Below are 17,689 nucleotides of genomic sequence, written 5' to 3'. Positions count from 1 at the left end.
CCTAAGTCAGCCCGGTTCATTCATTTCTGAGGGTCTGCGGTGTGTAGGACCTAGGATGGGCTACAAGCCTAGGATGGCCAAAGAGAGGGGTGACATCTTAATGACGGGCATGGCAGTGTCCCTCACCTCAGCTTTGCAAATTGCCTTACACACACAAGCACGCTGGTCTTTACGGCCAGCCCCTGGAGAGTTTACTGCCTAAAGCAAAGGTTGAGATGCTGCTGCCTCCTGTTCCATCAACTGTCCGCTAGCATTCAGTCCGCTAGCAAAACCCTCTCGATCTCGCTCTGCTGGCCTTCACCTCTCCAACTGGGTCTTCACATCTCATGTTCCTTTGGTTGCCTTTGCTGCCCAGCAATGTTTCTGAATCCCAGTTGCTGGAAACCACGGGATTGCCTTCGAATCCTGCTTGCTGGTTTCCCACAGATATCTGGTTGGCCCCTGTGAGAACAGGATGCTGGACTAGATAGGCCATTGGCCGGATCCAGCAGGCTCTTCCTTTCAACTGGATCTGATTACAGCACTGGCGACGGGATAGTGAAGCTGGTTTGGAGATGAAGCCATGTAGCGCTCTGTACTTCTAAGAGCTTGCTGCTGCTGTGGCTCCCCACCACCACCACCCACCACAGCATTTGCTGACTAAGGCAGGTGGCTCCCTCTGCCTAAGGTTAGGGCTGGCCCTGTTGCTCTCAATCCATGCTATGGGATACCGTCCCCCTAAGAGTTGCTGGAAACCACAGGGGGGAGGAGAGTCCTCTTGTGCTCGGATTCTTTCTGGTTTCCTACAGGCATCTGGTGAGAAGAGGATGCTAGACTAGAGGGAACCCCTCTGGCTTGATCTAGCAGGCATTTCTTATGGTCTTAGGAAGGTCTTTGCAAGGCAAAGAGGGAGTCCTGCACTTCAGATTCTCCTTCAGATTCCGATTTGGGCACATTAGCCTTGCCCTCAGAGAGGGGGAAAGGGAATGTGGCAGAGATGTATAAAACACTGTATTCTGTGGGGGGAAATGGACTGAGAGAAGGCTTTCCCCACTCTCTCATAATACTAGAACCCAGGGCCAGCCAGTGAGGCAGAATGTCGGGAGATGCAAGATGAAGTAAAAACTCTGGAATTAGCTGCCACAGGAGATCATGCAGCCCGCCATTTTGGACAGCTTTAGAAGGGGATTAGACAAAATAATGGAGGGTAATAATGGAGGGTAAAGGCTATCAACAGTGACTCGTCAGTGATGGCCCCGCACTAGTCCAGCAATTTTTTTAAAATGTTGCTTTAATCAGAAGCAATAGTTACTGACACACACACACAAACAAACACAAAACCGTCCTAAGATTGCAAACTTGGGTTTTTTTGAGTTTATTAAAAAAATGTGAGGTTTGTGCAGGAATTTGATAGGTGTGCACGGCATGGTGTGGAAGGGAGGGGGTGAAGCTGAATGTTGGAATACAGTGGTACCTCGGGTTACATACGCTTCAGGTTACATACGCTTCAGGTTACAGACTCCGCTAACTCAGAAATAGTGCTTCAGGTTAAGAACTTTGCTTCAGGATGAGAACAGGAATCGGGCTCCGGCGGCGCAGCGGCAGCAGGAGGCCCCATTAGCTAAAGTGGTGCTTCAGGTTAAGAACAGTTTCAGGTTAAGAACGGACCTCCGGAACGAATTAAGTACTTAACCCGAGGTACCACTGTATTTAGGACAGATGAAGGGACTTCTTTACAGACTGGGGAACTTACTCCCACAGGAGGCAAGCCACTTGGATGGCTGCCTTCTCCCAAATTTACTGTTCCTCTTCCAGGATCCAACTCTTCACAGTCTTGGGTGCGCCTGGCTTGACCAGCAGCCCTCAAGTGTCGAGCCCTGCCTAGACAGCCCCCACAGTTCCTGCCATGCCCTCGAGCTGCTAGCCTCCTGTTGCCTTAATATGACCAGCAGAAAGGAGAACTGTGGCCACTCCTGGCTTCTCCAGCCTCCCCAAGTCATTGAGGAGAGAAGCTGCCTTCTCATCCCCACTCCTTGCCACCATTAAGACATGGGTGGGGAAATCTATTTCAGACTGAGGACCGCATTCCTTCCAGGGAAACCTTCCAGGGGCCACGTGTCAGGTAGGGCCAGAGGCAAGAGGCTAGTTTCTGCATACACCCTTCTCTATCCTCCATGGAGGAGGCAAGAGGCACGATCGGTTCAGGGGCATGTCTTCAGACAGGGAAAGGCATCCGGAGTGGTATGTGAATCAGGGCCAGTGAGTGGTGTGGCCTAGGAAGAGTCCAGAGGGCCAGACAGCCTGGATAGCTCATTGGTTAGAGCGTGGTGCTGATAACTCAGAGGTTGCAGGTTCGATCCCTGTATGAGACAGCTGCTTATTCCTGCATTGCAGGTGGTTGATGATCGTCAGGGTCCCTTCCAACTCTGAAATTCTCTGGTTCTATGGTAAGAGAGGGATGCGGGTGGTGCTGTGGGTTAAACCACAGAGCCTAGGATGTGCCGATCAAAAGGTCGGCAGTTCGAATCCCCGCAATGGGGTGAGCTCCTGTTGCTTGGTCCCTGCTCCTGCCAACCTAGCAGTTCAAAAGCACATCAAAGTGCAAGTAGATCAATAGGTACCACTCTGGTGGGAAGGTAAACGGCGTTTCCGTGCACTGCTCTGGTTCGCCAGAAGTGGCTTAGTCATGCTGGCCACATGACCCGGAAGCTGTACGCCGGCTCCCTCGGCCAATAAAGCGAGATGAGCGCCGCAACCCCAGAGTCGGTCACGACTGGACCTAATGGTCAGGGGTCCCTTTACCTTTACCTATGGTAAGAGATGCATGGTGGGCCAGCTTTGACTGACGTTCCCCACACCAGCCTTAGGACAGTGCTTAAGAGCACAGCGATCCTTTCGCATACAGGATCTTAAGGTATCTGATGCACAGAAGGGAAAATTGTGGCTGGTGGAGTCACCCCACCCTCCAAATACCACTTAGGCCCCTCCACCACCCCACACCCAAGTCCCCCAACTTAACTGCTCTTTCTGCAGATCCAGCAGGAATGGGAGGCAGACGGCATGCCCTTCAGGGCTGGATTCACCCATACGCTCCATTGTCTGCAGAGAGTAACGTCCCTGCTGTCTGGAGTTTGCCCAGGCACAGTACGTGCCCATCTCCCTCTAAACTCATTTCACATTCCTGGTGCTCATAACTCATGCCTGCCCTTTGTTGAAAGACAAGGAAGAGGGAGCAGCGGCTGGTGTTTGGGTTTTATAAAAAAGTATTATTTCCCCCTTTTTGCAAAGGCAGGTTTCTGCTGCAGTGATAAAATCAGCAGGGAACGGATCCACCTTTTTGCATTGAAATCATGCCAAAGTTATCTCTCACCTCTGGGAGAGAAGGAAGGCAGCACATCCTTCCCCAACCTGCGCCCTCCAGGAGTTGTGTAGTACAGTTCTCATCAACCCCAACCCAACATGGCTGTAAGATGCCGGGGGCTGATGGTGGTTGAACTTCAAGAGGGCTTTGCTAAGTGGGGCTGATGGGAATTGGAGTCCAAACATCTGAATGATTCCAGGTTGGCCAAGGCTGATGTAGTAAGTTTGATTGTCCAGCTATCAGTGTTGGGACTCAGCTACATTAGCCAAGAAACAGTGTTTTGAATGCATTATAAACATGCAGCACCAGAGGGCGCCAGAGAGCAAAATATATTTCTAAGTGATTTTCCATAGCGTTTTTCTTTTCTTTTGATGTGACAATTTAATTTCTTACTTTTTATAGCTTTCCCCCCTGTGTGTAGCTCCACCCTTGGTAAAAAGGCATATATTTGTGAAAATGGGATACAAGAATGCTTTAAACTGGGGAATGTGGCTTGCAAAGAATGTGTTCCTTAGGAGAAACATGCACTAAAATTCAGATGGAATTCCATGAGGGATTTTTTTTCAGACTAACGAGGGAGTTGGGTATGTTTAGGCAGGAGAGGAGAAGACTGAGAGGTGAAATGAAAGCCATTTTCAAATATCTGAAGGGCTGTCGCATAGAAGATGGAAGTCTTTTCCCCCCTACTCCAGACTGTAGGACTGTAAGGACTTTCTGATGATAAGAGCCATCTGACCCTAGAATGTACTCCCTCTGAAGATGGTGGACTCTCCTTCATTGGTGTGTGGGTGGGGGGGTGTTAAACAGAGGCTGAATGGCTATTTGTCAAGGGTTCCTTAGAAGTGATTCCTGCATTGCTGGGGGGTTGGAGTAAATTGCTATTGGGCATCCCTTTCAACCCTATGATATATGATGCAGATTGTGGAGGCTAGACTGGAAAAATGAGAAACCAAGAAAAAAAACCAAAATGGACAGATTTGTCAATCCCTGAAAGAGAGATTCCCAGAATTTACTCCCCATTTTGCCAGTCTGGGGCAAGAAAGCATAGGGGTATGTCTGGGACAAGAAACCATTTCATCCTCTGTTCATTGGAGGCAGGGCTGTTTCCGTTCTGCTGCAGTTCATTTTCTTCTCATTATTCATCTCACTGTCGTCTGCAGCAAAAATCATGTAACTTGAGACAATTTAAGTAATCAGTTGCATTAATTACATTGTTATTACATTGTTCTACCACATTCATTTGAATGCAAGGGGAACTTAATGCATTTTTTTGTGGGGTGGGGGTATAATCAATTATGTATCATTGACAAACTGAAGGCAACAACAGCCAGTTGACTGATTTCCGTTCTGGATACAGGACCAAAAAGCAAACATAATCAAATTCCTTCTTCATTTCCGTCGGAATTTTCCAACATCCCTAGTTGCAACTCAGACATTTGGGCTGCATCTTTAAAAACACACACACACACAAACTCAATGCAGTTTTCTCTGCTGTTCTTTTGCTGCTCCTGCTGGGCTGTGCACCTGGAGTGATTATTCCACTCCACGTCAAAATTGCCGCCTCCGGCGCTGTGACAACCCCCCACCTTGACCCAGCTGGTCTCATTTGGTGTATGAGAATCAGTATGGCTTGATGATTATATTATTGTTATTACTGTTATTATTGAAGTCTCAAGGTGACTCGCAAATGGAGAAAAGGTACAATGTATGTTAAAACAAGATAAGCACTAAAAAGTGGTCCTCCGTCAATTCCAAAGCATCGACCCCGCACAACATCAAAACGATCATACGAAAACAACTGGCTGAAATAATCCCAGGGCAGCGAGGATAAAGTGTAACCATCAGATGTCCAGGAGAACAGGGAAAGTCTTTGCCCGGTGCGAGGAGTACTTTAGAGTCAGCACCAGGTGAGTCTCCCTGGGGAGAACATCCCATAAATCAATCCCACTCACCCACACCCTCCAGACAAGCAAGAGGCATGATCAGAATTCCTGGGGACACATTGCAGGCAAAAGCACTAAAGTAGAGAATAGAGCAGGGCTCATGGGAGGTGTGGCCTGGAGGCAAGGGGTGTGGCCTTGGAAGGAGGCGTGGCTAGGGAGACCTCAGATGATGGCACCAGGTTGGTTCCTACGGGAAGAGTTGTTGCATGAGGTATTGGGGTCTTGAGAGTATATGAACCAGAGTTTATTTAGCATTATGTTCTTTCTCCTCAACCCTCCTTTTCTTGGCTAGTAGCAAGAGCTTGAGCCTGGCTTGCAAGAGTGTTTCTGAGGATGTGCCAAGTGCCTTTCTCCTCCCACTGTGCCACCACAACTTCCCTAGACAAAACCACACATGCCCACGGCTAGATTGGAAGGGCATCCAGGCCACGTCCCTATCAGGAGTACATCTCCTTGGAACTGGCATCTGTGTGATGCTCCTTATGCCAGGTGAAAAGGGTAAGAAACTCCTCTGCACTCTTCCTCTCTTCTCCCTGCTTCCTTAATGGTTAGGATCCAGTTTGTTGCCGGAATCAGTGACAGTGTTGTCTTCTAAACCAGCAGAGACCAGAAGGCACCCATGCAAAGGACGCTTGCTCCTATGCCAGCCTGAAAGACTTCTTCTGCTACCTATCAAACAGCCCAAAAATGTGCGCCAGCCTCACTACTGAACCTGTCAATGGAGGAGTGAGCAAGCTCACTGAGCAACACAGAACTCCTCATCACAAGCCCAGTTTGTGCAGCCTTATTCTTGATCCTCCCTTCATCCAAACGAGCATCACCAGAATCCCAGTTCTTCCCACAGATCACATAGCTCAGTTAGTTACAGCATGGTGCTGATGATGCCAACATCACAGGTTCGATCCCCGTCCAGGACAGCTGCCTATTCCGGCGCTCCAGGGGACTAGATGATTTTCGGGGCTCCCTTCTATGATTCTATGAGTTCAAGGATGCTTTGCAGCCTGGCAAAACCACTTGCCCAGGGGTGGGGGGGAGCAAGGCTGGTGAGGGGTGTGGCCTGTGGAGAAGGGGTGTGGCTGGGAAAGGGGTGTGGCTTATTGAGAAGTGTGTGGCTGGGAAAGGGTGTGTGACCTGTGGAGAGTCCCAAGGGCCCGACAGAAAGGTCTGTCTGGAGGTTCTCATCTGGTCCCTAAGTCTGAGATTCGCCACTGTGTCCTATGGTTTGAATGCACATATGACCTGAAGCACAGTAATAGCAGGGACATGGAGGATCTATGGCGCTGTCAATGACTCCCAACACCCACCAGTCCCAGCCAGCATGGTTGATGCTCAAGGAAGATGGGAGTTGTAGTACTGACAGCATCTGGAGGGCCACTGGTTCCCCACCGCTGGGTTATTGGGTGGAGGAGAGTCAAGTCCCAACAGCCTCACATGGGACAGGTGAGAGGTTGCATTTCCGAGCATGTCTAACTCTGGGTGGGGCTGCTGGGAGGCGGGGAGGAAAGTTGCCATGTCAATGGCATGGTCAGTTGAGGTTCCTGTCTGGAGATCCCAAAGGGCTTTGTAATTTCCTTGGTGTCTTTCTCTGTTCATGCTCAGCATGTGTTGATGTCTTTACAAATTTATGCAGTAAATGTGGAATCCAAATGCTATCTCTGTGTTGCATTCTTTCCTCTCCAACCAAAAGCACCTTGGCTATGTTCGGCGCATGTTAACTGTCGGGGAGTGGCTGGGTGAGGAAGAGATGTGGGCGCTGCTTGCCCTGGAGTTCCTCAGGGGTGACACAGAAGATGACCTAGACCTAGAAGATGACCTGATCATGGTGGTGGGACACTGGGAGGCAGTCTGGGAGAAGGGGTGAGCTAGGAAGCAAGTGAACTGCCTTGCCCCTGTGATTGAGAGGGCTGGTGCAGATGTGGATTTGAAACACACACACACACACACACACACACACACACACACACACCTACTTCCTTTCCCCATTTTTAATTTGAAACGGTCAGTTTTAAACCCTCCCCAGAGGCTCAGAGAGCAACAACATTTAGAAACAGATAATAAAAAACTTCAATATAGTTCAGTTATTTATAAATACGATTGTTTGTTTGTTTAAAAAGGAGGCACTGACTCCATACATTCAAAACGACATTTAATTAAATTTTGGCTGCCTTGGGTGTCAAGATCCCAGCAGTTCAACCAGCTTTCCAGTGGTAAAATCTGATGTTCAAATTTGCTCATGTGTGACAGAGCCAGCTCCAGGTTCGATGGAGCCCCCAGCAAAAGGGGGTGAAGTCCCTCCCTCATGATATCACCTCCCCACTATCCCTATGGGCTTGCGTCATGACAACAGCTGAGAAGCTACCCGCCATTTAAATTCCCCCATGATGCAGTGCTCTGGAGGGATGCTACATTGGGTGCCCAGAGCATTGTTGGAAAATACAAAATGGCGGCGAGCTCCCTAACCACTGCTGCCATTAGTCTGCAGCCAAGGGAATAGGCAGATGAGAGAGACAAAAAATAGCTTCGGCAAGCCCTCATGAGTTACCTGGACCCCAGCAGCTGCTTGAGGGTGCCAAACCACCAATGCTGGAACGAAAAGGGGGCAAATACTACATTGTCATTTATTCACATTTACAGTCTTCTCTTCTTCTAAGGAGCTCAGGGTAATGTACATGGGCCTCTCCCCTCTTTTTAATCCTCACAGCAGCCCTGTGAGGTAGGCCAAGCTGACTGACCAGTCCAAGGTCCATCATTTTCACAGCACAGAGTGCACAACCACCAATATTTCTCTGATAAAATAGGGATGTCCTATCCCATAACAACAACAAACAACAACAACTTTATTGTTCATACCCCACCCATCTGACTGAGTTGCCCCAGCCACTCTGGGCAGCTTCCAACATATATAAAAACATAATAAAACATTAAACATTTTAAAACTTCCCTATACCAGGCTGCCTTCAGATGTCTTCTAAAGGTTGTATAGATACTTATCTCTTTTGGTTGGGGGGGTCACATAACTCCATAACCTCCAACATTTCTCCAGTGAAAATAGGGGCATCCTAGGGAAAAGTGGGACATTCTGGGATCAAATCAGAAACTGGGACGAATTCTGTAAATCCCTGGGGAAAAGGACACTTGGAGGGTCTGAGATAGGGTGTGGAACGAGGTTTCCCTCTCTGGGCTCAACAGTTGGGGGAACCACGTGACAAGCAAGCTTTGTGCTTTTTGCCATGGCAGCACACATTTGGGTCCCTGGTGGCCTCTCTTGTTAGAGGGGAAGGGTGCAGGACCCAGAGTTGAAGACTTAGAAGGCCTTGTCATAGCTTGCTGGCTTGTTCTCTAAACCAGTGTTTCCCAACCTTGGGCCTCCAGCTGTTTTTGGACTACAACTCCCATCATCCCTAGCTAGCAAGACCAGTGGTCAGGGATGATGGGAATTGTAGTTCAAAAACAGCTGGAGGCCCAAGGTTGGGAAACACTGCTCTAAACAACACAGCCACAGCTGGCTAGTTGAAAGCTGCTGGAAACCACAGGAGAGGAGATGGCTCTTGTGCTCAGATCATGTTCGCCAGTCCCCCAATTTGGGCATTTGGTTGTCCACTATGAGAACAGGAAGCTGGACCAGGTGACCTGATCCGGCAGGTTCTCCTTAGGTTCTGGACTGGATAAGAAATGCCCAGAGGTTCCTAGGAGATCTTCTTCTGTTCGGGAAGCAGGAAAAAGGGGAAATCATCTCTCAGGGCTTAAAGATTCCCCACCCACCCAAGGGAGACTGTGCCACAGATGCTTTGGTGCAAGCCATGATTTATGGGGCCATTTAGTGCTGCTGCGCCATCAGCTTTTGGCAAGGCTTCCCTGGGGAGCTGGGCTTTGCGGCTTTTGCTGCACTCAGAAACGTGGTTCGTGAAGCTATTATCTCTCTGCACTCCCAGCAAGCCAGGAGCCTGGTCAGACAGCCTTCCCCACTCCCCCCTGCCCCAAATATCACTCCAGCGGCAAGGAGGGGCTGTGTGAGCCATGTGCCACATTGCAAATATAATACCCCGCCTGATGGCTCCCCTAGTGCAAGCAAACACCTGCTTCCGGTGGCCTGTCCTAAGCCTGCCCTCAGCTCCCTGGGGGGAAACCTATTTCTGGTCCTTTCACTAGACTGCCCCTGTGTGAGTCACATCTGCCTGCATTTACAGTAAAAACAGGCATAATGTTTTCAGAGAGGTGGGAGGGCCGCCATTGCTGCCCTCAAAACACAGAGACATTTCTCTCCAGCCTTGGAGAAGGTGGGGGACAAAAAAACAGTTGAACAGGCAGGTTTTCAGTGAGATTCGGGTTGAATCAAGCTATTGGAGGGCTGGAGCTCATCCTCTTTGAGTGCAGAAGGTCCCAGATTCAATCCCTAGCATCTCTAGGCAGGGGTGGGAGAAACCCCCTGCCTGAAACCCTGGAGAGCTGCTGCCAGCCCGTGTAGACAATACTGAACCAGATGGACCAATGGCCTGATTCAGTATGGGACAACTTCTGACATTGCTAAAAAAAGAAAAAAGAAATGGAGGGGAGTAATAAAAAATGAGAGGGTTGTATCCAAGATACCATTAAGGGCAGATTCATACTGTCATGTTTAATGGATTGAAAGTGCTATATTTCCCAGCGCCCGTCACAAACTTCAGTTCCCAGGATTCTGCAAGGGAAGTCACGCACTTCCCAAATGCTGTGGAAGCACTTTAAATGCATGGTGTGGAATCTGCCCTGAGTTCGTCACTCAGCTTGTTCTGGTAGTGAAACATTTTGCTCCGTGGGCCCGTTGCTGTGCAAGAGACAGATGAAGGTGTTTGCTGCACAAAAGATTACACGGTCTGTTGCCCAGAGAGCTTCCGCTAGTGCAACTGCTGTGTTGAATACTGTGCAACTTTAAAACTTGGGCTCGTGGGCAGAAACACCGGACAGAGCCCAGAGAGGAAAAGAAGATCTCTTCTAAAACAGTGCAAAGAAATCACTGTGTCTCACCTGCGAAGCATCTCAAGGTGTTCCCTGGCTTCCCAGAACCACCTGCCACCACAGGAAATAGGGTTAGTTAACTACATTTTGTAATCTGCGCAACTCTCTCTTTGTGGGGGGACAGGTAGTGCTGTTTTCATTTCCCATATATTCCAAGCAGTGGCAGCCAGTGCCCCTTGGCATTGGAGGTCCAACAGTAGGTGGCGCCAGAGCCAATGACAGGCAGAGCCAGTTTAATTATAACTTTGTCCACAGCCTCCTCCCTGTTGAGTCTTGCAAGGGATAACCGGTGGCAGCCAACACCTTTCCCTGGACTGTGTGTAAGTAAGAAGCCAGGGAGGTAGGAGGCTTGCCAAGGGCAGACTGAGTCTGGCAGGGCTGTGCCCCATTCACTCCAAAGGACCGCCCATCCCTTCTGAATCTCAGATTCTCCAACAGTGCGCTTAAGTTATTTAAGGCTGAATCCTTATCTCACAAGACATCACGGCGTTTGAAAAACTGTGTTTGGCTGTACACCAACTAGCTTGTTCTGAATCCACCGGATCAAAGGAGTTCTTGCTGTTTTCAAACTGACAGTCCTGGGCTGTTTGCTTGCTGCAACCGTGTGATCAAATGCAAAGGGGCACTCAATGCTAAACTAACATATGTTATACAGGCGCTGGGGAATGACAGGCTGAACGTTCACAGTTTCCACAAAAGCTTTAACAGGGCGAGGAAGAGGCACACCTGCAGCAGGAGAAACTTTCTTGCACTGCAAGAGTTTGGCAAAGAAACCAGGAGATGTGATCAGGAGGACCCCACCGTTGTTGTATTGCACACACACACACACTGCTCCTAGCACCGTGGCAAATTGCTGGGGCATGGCCCCAATCCACAGTGGGGCACAGTTGCACACCAACAAGGGGGGCACACACTGGGGGCAAGGAACCGGCCTCCTGTGCTACGAAAGAAACTGCCAATTCTGAGCCGGGAATAGATTCTGCGATCTCAGTTATACAAAATGCCCACAATATCTCCTATTCCCACAGAACATATTCTCCGATGTGCTTTTCTAAAATTAATTTTCCACAATTTATTGCAAATCAGCTACGTGTGAGATGCAGCGAGACACCTCCTTGACTTCTACGGTTTTGGTGGCCATTGCCTGTGGGCTTTCAAGCCTAACCGTAAAGGATAGAAACTTGTTCTTTTAAAATAAGGATTGGGGAATGTTACTGGAGTCCCAGCTCCCATCGTCCCTCACTATGGGTCATGCCAACTAGAACCGGGAGTCGAACAACCTATAAGGGCCATAGGTTCCTTACCCCTTTTATAAACACCCAACGGCTGATTTTTTCCAGGATGCTGTGCCCACAATCTGTGCTTCTACAGATTTGTAACATGCACCCCCCCACACACAAAACCATGGGACTAAGTGTGCCCCCTATCTGGCACAGATTCACGCAAGTGCCCTCAAGATGCTGTTGAACAACAACTTCTACTGTCACAGACCATTGGCAATGCTGGCTGGAGCTGATGGGAGTTGGAGTCCAACATCTGAAGGGCACCATGTTGGATATAGAGCGTAGACTGGGTGCAGCTAGGAGGAGATCAAAGACATTTGTCCATCCTCTGTCTGTCTGTCTGTCTAACCCCCTCTCTTTCCACAACCAACCCAACTTGCCTCCCAAGCCCCAACTCTGCATCCAAAGCCATCCAACTTGCAAGGCAGGCAATGGATCCCCTTACTTATGTAAACACACCATTACAATACGGAACAAACATGGGGTGCGTGTGTCCCACCTAAGGGTGGTGGGGCACCAGGTCGCTTGCTGCCTTTGCTTCCTCTTCGTGGCGCTCAAAGTCATCGTGGGCCTTCTGCAGATCCTGAATGACTTCTAAGAGTTGGGCAGTGGCTGCCATCCTCCGAACGCTTGCATCTGGGGGTGGGGCCAGAGAGGTGGAGGAGAAAGCGAGAGAAGATGCAGAAGATTATTTGCGGCCTTGGAGGTACATCTGCTCCATTGGGTGTCCTCTCCCATCAACTGTCAACAGAGGGCAGCCATTCCACCAGGCTGCCTTGGCAGGAGAGGTGGGAAACAGGTCTTGTTTCATCAGCTCCACCAGGCACCTCCTGCCCCTGAATTGCACCAGCTTTTCATTGTAGGAACAGCTGTTTAGAAATGAGTGTCTGAGGTTTTTAAATAGACTTTCCTCTTCCTTCCCTGTCCCTTTTTCCTTGTGTGCCGTGTTGTGGTTGTGAGCCTGCATGGGCAGGGTTTGTCTTGTTCTGACTGCACATAAGCCACTCTGAGGAACAGGGTACCCATGCTCTAAACAAATGAATGAATAATCTTCCAGAGTCCTGATGGATCTGCCACAGTAGCCAACCCGGGGCCTTGTTTTGTGAAGATGTAAAAGCAGCATTTACTTACATAATCTAGTTCTTGAAGCAGCCATTTCAGTAGCAAAAATGAAGGCAGGTTTATAACTACTATCTAAGTCACAAACGTTAAGCTCCAAAATGGTGTCTGAGCTGCAGAGCTCAAACATGCCTATGAGGTCAGCTTGGATGGAAGCACAATGAAGAGAAGACTGCCTGGACAGGAAGGAAGTATGTAGTGTTACAGCTTCCTGCCAGGGCAGATAAAGGAAGTGATCTCACAGAGTTCTCTCTAGCATATTTTACAGAAAAGCTCTGTGAGCCTCAGCCCCTTCATGTGCCTATCTGGCAAAACATGAATTGTTGGTTTCACTGCAATGATGTCCCACAAATCCCACACACGGCCTGTGCTGGGAACCGCAAGGGATGAGAGGGCTCCTGTGCTTGGGGTTTTGGTGGCCACTGTGAGAACAGGAAGCTGGACTAGATGAGCCCCTGGGCTGATCCAGCAGGCCCTGCTTATGGTGGGGCAGAGCCCCATTCACCTTTGTGGACCAGTCTCCCTTGGCAATAGTCAATCCTCTGGCACAATATGTGTTATGTACTGAGTTGAATAGGATCCAAAATGAAGCAGTCTGATTGGTCCTAGAACAATAGGATTCAGAATGCCGCAGTCTGATTGGTCCACAGCAGCCACCCAATCCTGCTCCAGGTGGAAGTCAATCCACAACCTGATTGGCCTACAGGAGAATCCCGGAATTAGCCAATCACGTGGAGCCCATTGTGTAAATAATGTGTATAAAGCAGACATTCTGGGGGAACTTCCATTCCTCCTCACCACTATGAGCTGAACAAAGAGCATGAAATACACTCTTGACTCCGGGTATATTTCAATATGTCAATCTGAGACTGGCCAAATGGACAGAACCTGGACAGAGAACGGTGAAATGCAAGATTCAACTGAAGACGCTGAAGATTCAGATGCAGAAGACGCATCTAAGACACATCTAAGAGCCCACCGGGGATGGGAAGTGGCCTATGTGGCCTTCGGTTCTCAGCACAGGAGCTACAACCTGCTGGGCTCCCCTAGGAGCTGTCAAGTCTTGTTGAACTTCAGAGAAGCCCCCATCCCATTGGCCCATCGTCAAGACTTTCATCTGGAGGCTCCCACCTCGTCCCTCCTTACTACCTCAAGGACGCTTTGCTTTCCAGCCTCCTGAACATTGGTCAACCATCCAGGAGATGGAATTGTTCACACTTGATTAAGGACGCACAGAGCCCTCATTGTCATGCGATGGCAGAGCGGAAGAGACCTCATCATTCCCATGGACCTGGGAGACCCACTGGGGAGGGCCAAGGTCCTTAATTTCCAGCTTTCAGGAAACCGAGGGAATGCTAAGTTGAGAGTTTAGAATTTGTCAGTTGGACACACAACAGAGCGTAAAGCTAGCCCCACACTACAGCACGGATTGGCCGAGCTGCTGTGATATCACTCGGCTTTCCCAAAGGGGAAGGGGAGAGAAGATCCGGCAACAAAAGGCTGGCAGACAGGTGAATTTGCTGGGAGTGCATCAACGTGCCTCTTTTTGCTGGTAGCACAATGGTCCTTGAAACCATGAGGCAATTCCTTCCCATGAGGGAGGCGCTGCAAGATCTCTGGCAGAGGGAGCATAAGGATCTACGGAGAAAGGAGATCCTGAAGCAAACTGCAAGCTGCAGTTTGTTGAGAGTGCTGAGAATTGTTAGGAGACACCCCCCCCCCAGAACTACAATTCCCAGAGTTCCTTGAGAAGAACGATTCCTTGTTAAACCACTCTGGGGATTGTAGTTCTGTGAGAGAAGTAAGGGGTCTCCTAACACTCTTCTTCTTGGGAAGAAGCCAAATGGAAGCCCTTGGAAAAACTCTCCCAGAACTACGCAGTCAATCAGAGCATGTGCTACCTCAGCAAGGATCATGTCAGTGCCTTGTTGCTAAGCAACACCTCCACTCACCGGCTTGGCTAGTTGACTAACACAGAGTTAACCCTTAAGTTGCACTTGGTATGATCTCCGCTGTTCTCAGTTAAGGTTTCTAATGACTGTTAGTGGGCTGAGAAGGCAGTAAATTTAGGAGGCCTTTGTTTAAAGCATAGTGATGCTGGCAGCCAATGACCACCAGATATTCTCTGCTGAGGACCACCAAGGCAAACCAGGACAGTTGGAGAGAGAGGCAGAGAGAATGCTGGCTGCGGTAGTGAGACCTGCCAGCAACTCGCATCCTTATTACTCATTTCCTGCTGCTACTCAAAGCAGCTCACAGTTTTACATAACAGGCAGGATACAACAGGGAATAGGAAAAGGGAAATCAGCAGAATTTGGGTCCTGGAGCTGCTGACATAGGCTGCTCTGGGAGGGGAGCATCCTGATACGGAAGGGGGGGCATGTCTTCTTCACCTTCTTCTTCGCTACAATATATCAATTTATTTCCAATTGTCAATGTCAAAAGGGACTAAAATCTATAAAATTCATAGAAAATCAATGTGCCAATTTGCTCAATTTCTCTAGGACTCCATCACCCCTCCCCTGTCCTCCATAATCCCTCAAGCAAGGTGTCAAATCACTCTGCCAAGCCTTTCCTCCAGAAAATACCAGTACATGGACCATTGTCTTCTCATCAGGATGTGCTTATCTGCACATATCTCCAGCTCTGCATATTCCCCCCTCCCTCCTCCATATGTTAATCTGGTGTAACCCAACCTCTCCTTAATGTATTCATGATGTAATCTGTGTAACCCAACCTTTCCTTAATATATTCATGATGTAACTGGGATGTATTTTGCACTGTATTCTGGGACATGGAGGGAGTTTCAAAAGTTCATGTCACCCCTTTCTCGCTGTTCAATCTCGTCTTGAACCTATTGCGCAATAAACTTGGATCTTCTGCAGTTTGCTCCTGTGCCCGGCTGAGCTCATTTTCCTCCGCAGGGACCCGCGGACTTAGTCCGACGGACTGGGTGGCAGTGTAGCCCCGCACCCAGATTTTAGCCGTAACAACCCAAATGGCAGTGGGTCCCAGGGCTGCTGAGAGAGGAGGTTTCACTGCCTCAACTCTTCCATCTGAGGCAGCCAGGTGGACACCAATTGGATCAGACCCTTTTAAGGCCTGTGGGAACATTTGGAATTCTGAGGGAGTTTTGTGGAACTGATCTGAGCCTTGAAAAGCCCGTAGAGCTGAAGGAGGAAGTGAGATAGAGTGTCCCTCTTCCAACTTCATCCTTCAGCTCTATGGGCTTTTTCGGGGGGGGGGGAGGAGGTAACTATGCTAACTAGTTTGTGACCAAGGGGGCAGGGAGTGGGGTGGGGCTCATAGGCATAAGGAGAAGACCAGAAGAGTGCCACTGTGCCCAAGGGCACTATGTTGGAAACAGCTGCTCGCTCGCTCACTCTTCCTCTAGAGGAACCTTCTAAAAGCAAGTTTTTTATATCACTATGCTGAGCGCAACAGCAAAAACAGAGACATGAAATCTGATAAGGGTATCAAATTCCACTTCCCCACTTTTGCTCCCACAAAAGCTGGCAACGTTTAGTGACAACACCCCTCACCAAAATGTCACGGGAACTGTTTATTATTTTATTTTAAAGGGGTTTAAGCAACGCTGTTTAACCAGAAAGGCTCTCAAGACGATGAGTCGCAAGTCAGCCCCTGTCCTCAGGCTTACAGTGCTGTGACCCAAAAGGAAAAAGGGAGGAGGAGGGGGGAGGAAAAAGGCAGACTCAGGCTTAAAGTTCTTGTAATGACCGTAGAAGATGAAACGAGCAAAATCCAGGCGCTATGGCGATGGATGGAAGGTAGATCCAGAATGAGCAACGAGAAAGCCTCACAGGCTGAGCCGCATCACACACATCATGCAAGCATAACCACAATGCCAGGAAGTCAAACCCTGGATTTGGAGGCAGAATTACAATCTTCCGATTCAACTTACATCTCTGACAACAGAAGAGGAATAGAGACCTACCTTTCTGGGCCCCGCTGCTTTGCTCCTGTGTGGCCCCCGTGCTTGAAAACTCCAGGTATTTCTCCCTAGGGAAAGGCAGGAATAATTTGATACAGGGCTGCAAGCTAATTGATCGGTGCAATCAAACTCCCAAGGGCTGTAACCCAATACACTACAGGCAGGGAAGCTTCTTCAGCCAGGGGACCGTATTCCATTCTGGGCAACTTTCTGAGGGCCACATGCCAGGGGTGGGTGGAGACAGAGGGGAAAGTGGGTGGAGCAATGGATGTACATTTTACCTGTGTAGAGTAGGCTAGTTTCTATGCACATTCAGATATCCTTATCTCCAACCCTCCATGCAGGCAAGCAAGAGGCTTCATCAGAGTTCAAGGGCACATTCCAGCCAGGCAAAGAACACTCAAGGAGGGTACAAGGCAGGGCTGGTAAGGGGTGTGGCCTGGTGAAGGGCGTGGTCTGGTGAAGGGGTGTGGCCAAGCATCAGATGAAGAGAAGATGAATTGACTCTTGAGCTCAAGGTTCCCTTTCTTGCTATTTACATTTCCCAGGGAGCCAGTATCATTGAAGGCAATGGGGCTTACTTCTGAGAAAACATGCAAAGGACTGCATTTTCAATCTTTAAATTGCAGGCTTTGAAAAGCAAGCCAACATGCAAGAATTCTGCCCCCAAAGAAGCCCCAAATGTCTATTTATTTAAGCTGATTTATTTAAGTTGATTTTTCTTTTGGTATAAATAAGTGAAAAAATATATTAAAAATTGGGGGGATCATGCTAGTTCTGTTTTCACGGGAAATAAGTTACCAACTCTAAGAACCACCTTCACTTTAAGGCAAAGGGACAAGGCATTCACACAAAGGAAACCCTTTTTATTTAAAAAGAAATATATATATATACTCTATTTCTTTATTACAATTTTGCATTGAGAAATGTGCTGAAGGCCCAACCATCGGATCTGGCGGCAGGAAGCCATCCGCTCCGCTCGCTCCTCTAGCAGATCGATGCTATCAATCACGCGGCTCATTCAGATGGGAGCGACGTCACAACAGGCGCAACAACGGGA

The 17,689-nt window shown here is 48.9% G+C and overlaps 1 protein-coding gene across 2 annotated transcripts in view; it reads right to left on the bottom strand.

The window, feature by feature from the left end:
• Nucleotides 1–11,706: 11,706 nt before the first annotated feature.
• The window catches only part of RASAL1 (RAS protein activator like 1), a 71,546-nt gene continuing 65,563 nt past the window's right edge, over nucleotides 11,707–17,689 (bottom strand). The window contains exons 20-21 of one of the 2 annotated variants that reach the window (XM_081892308.1): nucleotides 16,633–16,697; nucleotides 11,707–12,194 (exon numbers count right to left, since the gene is read on the bottom strand). In XM_081892308.1, coding sequence (XP_081748434.1) covers nucleotides 12,058–12,194; nucleotides 16,633–16,697 — 202 coding nt within the window. In that variant the 3' untranslated portion in view covers nucleotides 11,707–12,057. The remainder of the gene's footprint in view (nucleotides 12,195–16,632; nucleotides 16,698–17,689) is intronic. The other variant, XM_081892309.1, reaches the window with a different exon arrangement.

Source organism: Podarcis melisellensis, assembly GCF_964234715.1.
Source record: "Podarcis melisellensis genome assembly, chromosome: 16".
NCBI classification, from domain to species: Eukaryota; Metazoa; Chordata; class Lepidosauria; order Squamata; family Lacertidae; genus Podarcis; species Podarcis melisellensis.
This window is presented reverse-complemented; position numbering and strand designations above follow the sequence as displayed.